We start from the raw sequence: 10467 nt of genomic DNA on the forward strand, positions 1-10467 counted from the left end.
GCAAACCGGCAATGCAAGGTGCTCTACTCTGTTGCAAGGTTGACCTTTGACGCTGAAAGCCGTTCCAGGAGCGGTGGGGCGTGGTGGGGAGGAAGCGGCCCCCGACGGAGATGAAAGCGACGGCTGCCCATCGCGGAAGTTACCGCGAAGTAGCAGGAACATCATCAGAAGCAGCAGGTGGCCGGCGCGGCACGGGTGCTGTTGGACAGCGTCAGCCAGTCCACGTTCGGATTCGGCAGCGATGGCGACACGCGGTTAGTGACGCACGGTGACGGCTGGGTCATGTGGCGGGGGCAGGGTTGGGGCGGGCCGGCGGGTGGGGCTGTGATGGTAAAGGATGCAGCAATTGCGATGGAAAGGACGGCGAGTCGTGGGATTTTGGAGGGGACCGCGCGGGTGACTGTCAACTGGCGCTGGGCGCCCCGATTCCGCGCACAAACAGAAATGGCGGCGATTGTTCCGGCGGTGCACGTGAACGAGCGCCGCCTCCTCGACGTACGCAGCAGACTTTTATCAGCCGTCCACAAAAGTTTAAGCTTTGACTGCACAGCCTGGATGCCTTCAGTATCTCACGCGACTGCGTAATTCGTGTCCTACGAAACAATTTCTTCGCTTAAGCCGTCTTTCGCGTAGCCTGGCCATTTATTAGCAATGCATATCATGCCAAGAACATAGGAACACATTTGTCGGAGCCGCGCCGGCGCTGCCAGGTGGCGCTGAAAAAGGTTAGGAGTCGGAGGGAGAGGCGGCACCAAACTACCCTCGCGCAGGCGGCCTGCTTCTGCCATCACCGTGTATAGGTTACCTTATACTCGCAAGTCGTGCAAGTGTGACGCGGGGTGCCGGAGGGCGTCTGCGGCAGCCCTAGGACACCTCGCGAGGCACAACAGCAACGGCTACTAAGCCCGCGCTATAGCGCCCGGTGGGCTGAGTCGATAGGACTTGGTCTCAGCTTAAGCAATAGTATCTGTTTCATCATCAGTCCAAGCCCGCCTTCGATTTGCTCACTTCGTGCCAGATTGTCGCCAGCGCCCACCCGTGGCGTCATGCAGTAGTCTCTCTCGAATCGTGTGAGGAAATACAGAGGTAGGCCGCTTACATACTCGTGGTGGTGCGTGTGTGGCCTCCAGGAAGCTGGGTTCCCACTCGGATACAGCGGGCTTGGCGGCCTGTTTGCGATGGACTTCATCGAGAGTGCTTACAACGCCGAGCAAGCTCGTAGGCGTGGTAAGTTGCCGGGAACAGTGGGGTGTTCCTGTCGGGCAGGGGGTCATACGGGGAGTGGGGTTTCGGCTAGCCCCTGGTCCTTTTTAGTGGGTCCCACACTACCCCGGAGCTCCGGTCATGCCTCGATTTACGTTGCCCCTTCACCCTTTCAATGTACAGCTTTGCTGCAACAACAGCAGCAGCAGCAACAACAGCAGCAACAACAGCAACGAGCGGCGGGCTATGCCGGCGGAAATGCAGCTGGCGGCGGTCAGGCGGAGATCGCTGCGGCTGCCTACGAGGCCGGGCAGATGGCGGTAGCGGCCGCCGCAGCCCGCCGCATGGGCGTGCCCGAACAGATCATCAACGCTTTAAATGTTAAGCAGCAGCAGCTTCAGCAGCAGCAACTCATCCTGCAGCTGCAGCAGCAGCATCAGCAGCACCAGCAGCACCACCACCAACAGCGGCAACAGCAACAACAGCAACAGCAGCAACAACAGCTGCAGCTACAGCAGCAGCTGCGGGCGAATGGGTTTGGTGGGCAAGACGCATCTGCTGTGGTGCGTGAGGCCGAGATGTTGCTGCGTGAGCACCAACATCAGCAGCAGCAACAGCGCCAGAAGCAGATGCAGCAGCACCAACAGCAGGGCAGGCAGCAGCCGGCCGGGGCAGCAGCTCAGCAGCAACACCAGCGGGAGCAGCAGCAACAGCAGCAGTGGGAGCGGGAGCAGCAGCTGCTGCGCGCGCTGGAGGGCAGCCTCGCGGCCGGCCGGGCGGGGGGTAACGGCGGCAGGCACGTTGGCCGGGGGCAGGACGAGTCGGAAATGGCGGAGCGGCGCCGCCTCATCGGTCACCAGCTGGAGCAGCAGCAACATCAGCATCACCAGCAGCAGCAGCAGCAGCAGCAGCAGCAGCAGCAGCAGCAGCAGCATCACCAGCAGCAACAGCAGCATCGGCAGCTGCTGGCGGCGGCGACCGCGGCGGTGGCGGCGGCGGAGCGGGGCCACATGCAACTAGGCGTCCGGGTGAAGCAGGAGCGCACACCGCCCAGCCCTGGGCCCGGGCCGCCGGCGCCGCCGACACGGCAGCCCAGCCACCACCAGACGCCGCCGGTGCCTCAGCATCGGCCGGCCACTCCTACCTCCGCCACTCAGGCTGCCGAGGCGGATCTGCTCAGGCCGGCAGGTGGAGGTGGAGGTGGAGGTGGTGCGGGGACAGGGCGTGGCGGCGCACGGCTGCCTGGTCTGCCTGGTCTGCCCATCCACATGCCGCTGATGCCCACGCCGGACCACCTGGCGTGGCGGGTCACCAAGGACGGCATGCTGCAGATACAGGTGCGTGTGTATGTGTGCGTGTACACATGTGCGTGCAAGTGTTTGTGGGTGTCGTAGAGCACAAGGCAGGGAACACGCGCGACAGTGTATGCGATGCGGTGCTACGTGCTGGGCTTGCACGCAAGGGATGCACGTTGTGCTCATGGTCAAGAGGGGCGCGTCGGAAGGAGATAGGAGACTTCCAGTCCTCGAAGAATCCCCTGGCCTATGCCTGCTTATCTAATTCCGATTTCTCGCTCCCACCCGCTCGACGCACGCGCTGCACCCTACCCACAGCTCCCGCTGGACCCGCTCGACTGGACCACCGCTGCGGAGGAGGCCCCGGCGCCGGACCCCGGCGCCGCCTCGCGCACGCACCCCGTCATCGCGCTGGCACTGACGCCGCTGTGCCTGTCCAGCGGCATGCCCATTGGCGACAGCTGCCTGCTGCCGCTGGCGGAGGTGCTAGGACACATCCAGCAGCAGCTGACTCAGCGCGCAGCCGGACGCCGCGACACAGCAGAGCTGCGCTCGCCGGGCTGGGACATGTTCCACCCGCCGGAGGCAGAGGCCGCCGCCGCCGCGGCGGCGGCGGTGGCGGCGGCAGCGCCGCCGCGCTCGCCGACGGACTCTCAGGACCGGGGCGCGGACGGCAAGCCTGCTGGACAGCAGCCGCAGCCGTACAAGCTGCAGCTGCTGCGGCTGCAGGACGGGGCGACGCTGGAGGCCGCGGCGGGCGCGGCAGGCGGCGGCGGCGGCGGCGCCGCCCCCGTGCCCGTCGCGCCGGCGCTCAAGCTGCGGCCGCTGGACAGCAAGGCCGCCACCGGGCCGCCGCGTGGCGGCGCAGCCGGCGGCTTGGGCGCGGGTGGCCTGGTTGACGACGCAGACGATGACTCGGCGTTCAACCACCTCTACAACCAGCATTACGACGCAGCGGCCGCCGCGTTCCCTGGCGGCCTGAGCGCTCCCTCGCCCATAGCGCAGCTGGGCCTGGCTCTAGTCGCCAACACCGCCAGCCGCCTGGGTGCAACCATAAATGGCCGCGCCCCGCCAGCCGCCGCCACGGCGACAGCCGCCGCTCTCGGCGGCGGTGGCGGCACCGGTGGCGTCCTCGACCTAAGCGGCGGCACGAGCGGCGCGGGCTCAGCGGTGGACCAGGTGTGCGAACTGCTGAGGGCGCGGCGCGGCGCGGCGGGCGCCGGCGGCGCCGCCGCCCTGCAAGCCCAGGGGCAGGGGCAGGGGCAGGGGCGGGGTCACAGGGTGGTGTCGCCGGCGCTGGCAGGGCTGCCGCATATCGTGGTGCCGCTGGGCGCCCGACGCCAGCCGCCCTCGCCCGCGCCGCCCACCCCGCCGGCGGCGGCCGCAGTGGCGGCGGCGGCGGCTGCTGAGGCGGCGCTGAACGGCGGCTTGGCGGCTCTCAGCCCCGCGCACCTGGAGCTACTGCGGCAGGTGAAGGACTCCATGGTGGCCCATCAGACACAACAGGTGCAACAGCCGCCGCCACTGGCGGCGGCGGCCGGCGCCGCCGCCAACGCCCGGGCGGCGGCTGCGGCGGCAGCGGATGATGTATCCACGGACGATGAGAAGCCCGCACGCGGCCGGGGCGGCAAGGGCGGCGGCCGGGCCGGCGGCGGCGGCGTGCTGACGGTGGAGGGGCCGCAGGGGCAAGTGCTCAAGCTCAAGCCGGGCGCAGCGGCGAAGCGCTCCCGCGGCGCGGTGCACTACCGCGGCGTGCGACAGCGGCCGTGGGGCAAGTACGCGGCGGAGATACGCGACCCGCTCAAGGTGAGCGTGTGTAGTTATGTGCATGTGTTGCGTGCGTGTGTTGGAAAAGGCAAGGGATGGAGCCGACACTGTGCGGGTGTTCGAAAGCACGCTGAGCATGTTAGGACTAAGGACCACGCTGTCTGCGTCTGGAAACGTACGCATGTAAGAGGCTGGAGTCGGCAACGGGCATGCGGCGGTGGCCGTTCGGGCGCCCACCTGCAAAGCGCAGGCTACCGCCGACGTTGCCGCCCTGGCCCTAGCCCGTGCATGTCAGCTGCTGTTGCTGCCTTCTCACTCTAGCTGCCACCTCTGCCGTACGCACGCACACCTGCCGCACAGGGCGGCCGCATGTGGCTGGGCACATTTGACAGCGCGGAGGAGGCGGCGCGCGCCTACGACGAGGCGGCCCGCATGCTGCGCGGCTCAGCGGCGCTGGTGCGTGGCTGTCTGCGCGTGCACTCTCGATGCGGGGGGGGGGGGGGGGTGGCTGGCCTTCCGTGCACTGGAGGGGCTGTCGTACGCAGTGGGAGGGCTGGTGCGGGATATGTTGTGCAGATGCTCCGGACGAACGTGTGATGGTCCAGTGCGCACGGGAGATGGTGACATGCGCGTGTTCATAGGGTGTGTGTGTTTGTGTGCGAAGCGCGCTGATGTTTGCTTCTGACTCTTGTGTCCTCGCAGTGTAACTTCCCGCTACCCGGCGAGCGCGGCTATGGGGGCCAGGCGGGTGGTGGTGGCGGCGGCGGTAATGGCGCCGGTGGCGGCGGCGGCGACTCGGATGAGGAGGGCGGCGCCCAGGACGCATACGAGGAAGATGACGGTGCCGCTGCTGGCGAGGCCTGGATTGGCGGAGGCGGCGGAGGCGCTGGCGGCAGTGGCGGAGGCGCTGGCGGCAGCGGCGGAGTTGGGGCCTTCCGCCCGCGTGGCGGCCTTGGAGGGTTGTCTGGCCTCGACGCGATCGCCGCCGCCGCGGAGGCCGCGGAGGCGGCTGAGGCGGCGGCTGAGGCTGAGGCCGCTGCGGCACTGGTCGCCGCGGGTGGGCTGGCGGGTGCTAGGGGCGAGCAGGAGGCCGACGACATGGCGGCTGAGGCGGCAGCGGCCGCGCTGCTAGGCGCTGTGGCCGCGGCCAACGGCCGGCCTGCCAAACGCAGTCGCGTCAGTCCGGCACACGGCGCAGCGGGGGCTGTGGGGGCTGTGGGGGCTGCAGGAGCTGGTGCCGGTCTGGGCGCTGACGGCGCGCATGAGGACGACCCGCTGCTGGGGCCGCCGCCGGGCAGGGTGCCGCCGGGTGCCGCCGGCGCCGCCACCGGGTTCGGGCTGGAGCTCGCCGCGGACGCCGACCTCACAGCAGCAGCCGCAGCAGCCCAGGATCTGGATGGGGACGCAGACGCTGTGGCGGCTGCGGCCGCTGCAGCGGCGACCGCGGCGGCGGTGGAGATGGAGGCACAGGTTGCGGCTGCGGCTGCGGCGATGGCGGCGGCGCCGGATGTGGCGATCGACCTGGGCGGGGAGCCTGATGTGGAGCTGGGTGGGGAGCTGGAGGCGGTTGCCGTGCAGGGGGTTTTCGGTGCGGAATTGCTCGGGGCCGCCGGCGCTGAGGCTGAGGCTGAGGCTGATGTTGACATCCCTGCTGCGGACGCCGACAACGGCGCGGCTGCGGATGTGGAACCCCGTTCATTGGCGGACGCTGCAGATGTGGACGTAGCCGTTGAGGAGACAGCAGCAGCTGCTACGGATGAGGCTGTGGCCGTTGCTGGTGCCGCCGACGACGGCGCCGCCGCCGACGGCTCTGACGGAGGCGGCGAACCCGACGACGACGGTGACGCTGACAGCATAGGCGTGGACGCTGACGAGTACGAGGAGCAGGTGGATGTGGAGGCGGAGGGTGAGGTAGAAGGCGGCCCAGTGGAGGAGGCACACGCGGTGGCGGGGCAGCACGAGCGTGGCGGCGAGGGCTGCGATCACGGTGGGGCGGATTCTGATGGCGCTGAAGCGGCAGCGGGAGGTGCGGCGGACACGGATGCGGCGGATGTGGAGATGGGCGGCGAGATGGAGGCCGGCGATGATGAGTAGATGCAGGGGCAGGAAGGATTTGGCGAGGGCCCTGACGAGGCAGCGCCTGACGGCGGCCCGCCAGCCGACGATACGGCTACAGAAGTCTAGGCCACCTAGGGCACCTAGACCACCTAGGGCACTGCCGCATAAGGGGCTGGTGCGCTGCGTGTTTGTACATGTGATGTTGGGCCGGCAAGAATGTCTCCTGGATTTGCAGGCTGCTTTCAGGCGCGCGAACCACTGCGCGCAAGCGCGCATATCATTTCATAAACGTGAGACGGGACAGCAATACCATCAGCAATAATGAAGTAGCTTAGCGCACTCCGCAATCATGATGGAATTGAGGGCCGAGGTGGGAGGTGTTATCTAGTGTGTGTGCAGGCGCCATCCGGATGCATGCACTTATTGAGCAACCCTTTCGGTGGGAAGCTGTGCGTGCACATGTACACTGATGGCAGTGGTTGTATCCTTACTATGGAGATGGGCAGAAGACTGCACGTTACACATTTAGATAGGCCCCAGAGCGCAACACAGGCTTTTTACGCTGCCCAGCCTTTGGACGTTCACAAGCTTGCTGGTTTGGGGGCAGCATCGGAGCGTGCGAGCTGCTGGGTGGGACCCATTGGTGTTTGTGAATTGACCTCAATGCTGCTCAAGTGCATGTGTGGGTGTGTACGTGCTTTTGGGTGCTGCTGCTGGTTGCTGGGTCCCTGCGCGTTCGTTAAAAGGAAGGAACTACACGGATTCATACATACGTAGTATCAGTAGGATGGCGTTCGCAAGGATGCTGGGGGCCGAGAGGTACACCGTGCGCAACTGCAGAGACGTTTCATTGGGCGCAACACGTCGTGCAGAAACCAATGTGGCGAAATGCGGCAGCGCTGCGGGAGCAATACAAATGCCGTTGGCGCACATTTGCCACCGAGCTGCTGCAGTGGCTGCCACAGCGTGGCAGTGGGGATTTCATATGCAACTGTGCTGGGCACTACCAGGTAGAGACTCGAGAGGACGAGGCTTTCACTTGTGACTTAACCGACTACCGTACTGGGGCCCGGTGGGTCAAGAAGTAGGGTGTGGTGCAAGGTAGGGTGGCGGCAAACAGGATTTGGCAGTGGCGCCGTGACGCTGTACGGTCTCTGTAGCTCATCGAGAGGGCCGAACCAGTTACATTGTACGTGCGAACACAGCTGGACACAGCACTCACGCGCAAGATCCCTGTCCCCGTGCTGGCTGCTGCACGCCTGCTGTACCTCCCTTGTCACGTGTTCGTGATCACGTTACACTGTTGCTGTCCGCCAGCTGAGAGTGAGGGTGAAATTGTACTTACGTAGTTGGCATCAGTAGTCCGGTCCGCATTGGCTCATCTGTCTTTTCAGGCGGGCCCCCATCAATTAATTGTGCCTTCCCCACGTACCGTATCTGGTACGAACTGTCCCCTCCCACCCATCTACGACGACTGTCCCGGATGTCCACCGTGTACCCCTGAACGCGCCCCCCCCTTTGACGTTCCTCGGGTGCCACTGTGCCAGGGTCTGCCGCCGTTGCATGCAGACTAGGCCAGCCATCGCAGCATGCCCAAAACCCACATCTTGCATTGAAGTTGTAACTTGGATGTTGGGGTCTGGGAATACGCTGCACACTACGGGACTGCGCCCACCTGCCCCTTACCCAGTCCCCGCAGCGTGCCTGAAACACGCCGAGACACAATCCGCCGAAAGCTTCCCTCATCTCCCCCCCGAGGAGCCCTTCCCTCGTCTGCGGGATCATACCGTCACAGTTCCACTATTACACTCATCTTGCCGGCGTCAATACGCACTAGGTTAACACCGTCTGCACTCTAAAACTGCACTTGCAGTGCCGCCTGTTCGGCGTTTAAACACACATTATTCTCGGTTGATCTACATTTTACTTACGCGGTCCGAACCACAATGGCTGAGGCTGAGGCTGCCCCGCCGGTGCGCGAGCCGGTTCCGCCGCGCGTCGTTGAGTATGACCCGATTACGGGAGTGCCAGCGGAATTCAATGAGTACCTACCAAAAGACTGCGAGGAGTACAAGAAGTGGAAGGCGGCTCAGGAGGCTGCCCTAGCAGGCGAGAGCGTGGAGAAGCTGACGGTAAAAGAGAAGCCCGAGGAGGAGAAGAAGCTTCCTGGTGGCAAGACGAAGAAAAAGTCTAAGCCGCAAGTCGTCGTGAGCGTCGCGCAGCGCCAGAAGAACAAGAGCACCACGACGGTGGCCGGGCTGGAGTTGTTTGGCGTGAAGCTGTCGGAGGCGGGCAAGCTTTTCGGAAAGAAGTTTGCTTGCGGTGCTTCCGTCGTCAAGACAGCGTCGGGAACGGAGCAGATCGAGATGCAGGGCGACTTCCTGCTCCAAATCCCAGAGCTCTTGCTGAAGAACTACAAGAACATCACCAAGGAGGACGTGTTCTTCGTGGACATGGCGGACGGGAAAAAGAAGAAGGTGTGTAGGCGCGTGCGGGGTACTGACGGGGGTGGGGGTTCTCAGGTTTGTGACACGCTACGGTGCGCCGCCCGGCGGCAGCGGGTGCCTATCGAACTCGCAGAAACGCTGCCTGGGGCCTGTCAGTGTTAATGGGATGTGTCGCACGATATTGTAGCGGTGGTAGCAAGCGGACCAAACCAGCCCAGGCTGCACTCGGCTTACTTGCCTGACACATCAGGAGTGCCGCGCCGCCGCCACCTTGACTCACCCTGTCTCCCGCACCTTGCGGCTGCCGTGCAGAACTTCTTCGCGGAGGAGGACGAGGAGGAGGATGACAGCTAGATAGCTCAGCAGTTAGGGGGATTGGGTTAGCATCCGTACTGGCCGGTTCGCCGCGCAAGGGCAGGATGCTGGTTGGCGATTGCGATGTGGGAGCTGGGTCGGCGCTTGCGTGGAGCACAGACGCAGGGGGACAGCAGGAGCAGTTGGGTTCGATAGCAGGGCACTGTCAGTTGTGTTGGCAAATAGGCTCAGTTACGCCTTTAGTTGTGGCTCACGAGCAGCCAGCGAGCAGCCGTGGCTGCAGTAATCGGATCCGCCATACGTGCGTGTGTCAGCCCCGCATGCACTCTGGGACGCAAACTCTTTGGGCTGATGGCCGTGTCTTGCTGCCACAGTTTCGGGCTTTCCTAGCTAGCTTGCAAACATTTGATATCTGGCGCCCCGTTGGGCCGGAGTGTGGACGAGTGAGGAGGACTGGGGCTGCCCCTTTTGGCTGAATGTGGACTGTGGAGGACTGGGTCTCGGAAGATTGCTGGATAGTGCATGGGCGTGTGGCAGGCTTCTCGTTGAGCGCAAGGTCAAGGTAGTAGTAATGCTGCATTGCTGTGGCTAGCTATTTGCAGCCGCAGGCAACGGGACCACGGGCTTACAACGTTAGCAACACTACGGGCGAAGGGCACATCGCTGAAAGGCGCCCTTTGCTGATGCATCGTCGTCGAGTTGCTGTTTGTCACACAGCGATTGAAACAAACATGTTTGCCGGTTGTCTGTCCAAGGCATTACGGTATCGGTTACGGGACGGGGCATTAGGCAAGTATGCAAGAGGGCAGCCAGCAGGGGAGGGCTGCCACGGGTGCGTGGTGGTGCGTGGCAGCAGTGCACCCGATCACTCACGCTCAGGCTAAGGACTACAGTAATATTGTCTTATTATTGCGGGATACGAGCTCGTGGCGGTCATGTACGGATACTCGCATAGTGGCAGCAAACTCACTAAGGCGGAGCCGCGGAGGGCTGGAACCGTGGCTGGAACCAGGCAGACGGACATCCAACAGGCCGACACCACGTTCAGCGCTCGCGGGATCGCAACTGGTGAACACATATCGCACGTGTTCTCTATCTAGCCTGTTGATATAAGTGCAGCCTCGATGGGCGTCGGGGGGGGGGGGACTGACTTGAACATTCCCTGGCATGCTCGCGTGCCGGTAACGACTAGGGTTCTGGCAGGCAGGCCGAGTGGCCACCCTCTACCCCATCTAGCCGAGTCGTAGTGTACCCACCCCTTATTTTGTCCATGATGCAGGGTAGGTTAACTTGCGAGACCTGGGTTTGACGATGGTCTGATGGCTTTCTTTTGGCCCAGCAAGGCTCCTGCAGTGTTTGTGATATCGTTCTATAGATAGTCA

At 64.3% G+C, this 10467-nt stretch overlaps 2 protein-coding genes across 2 annotated transcripts; both read left to right on the plus strand.

Annotated features, from left to right (window-relative positions):
- The first annotated feature begins 530 nt into the window (after positions 1-530).
- CHLRE_07g353500v5 (uncharacterized protein) lies at positions 531-7742 on the plus strand. Its single transcript, XM_043064607.1, has 6 exons — positions 531-725; positions 1131-1227; positions 1387-2540; positions 2817-4304; positions 4626-4721; positions 4968-7742. Exons 2-6 carry the CDS (start codon positions 1179-1181, stop codon positions 6357-6359), a joined length of 4179 nt encoding a protein of 1392 aa, XP_042923175.1. The 5' UTR covers positions 531-725; positions 1131-1178; the 3' UTR covers positions 6360-7742.
- A 368-nt stretch (positions 7743-8110) lies between these two features.
- CHLRE_07g353550v5 (uncharacterized protein) lies at positions 8111-9822 on the plus strand. Its single transcript, XM_001701989.2, has 2 exons — positions 8111-8800; positions 9083-9822. Exons 1-2 carry the CDS (start codon positions 8270-8272, stop codon positions 9122-9124), a joined length of 573 nt encoding a protein of 190 aa, XP_001702041.2. The 5' UTR covers positions 8111-8269; the 3' UTR covers positions 9125-9822.
- The last annotated feature ends 645 nt before the right edge of the window (positions 9823-10467 follow it).

Source organism: Chlamydomonas reinhardtii, chromosome 7 (assembly GCF_000002595.2).
Source record: "Chlamydomonas reinhardtii strain CC-503 cw92 mt+ chromosome 7, whole genome shotgun sequence".
NCBI classification, from domain to species: Eukaryota; Viridiplantae; Chlorophyta; class Chlorophyceae; order Chlamydomonadales; family Chlamydomonadaceae; genus Chlamydomonas; species Chlamydomonas reinhardtii.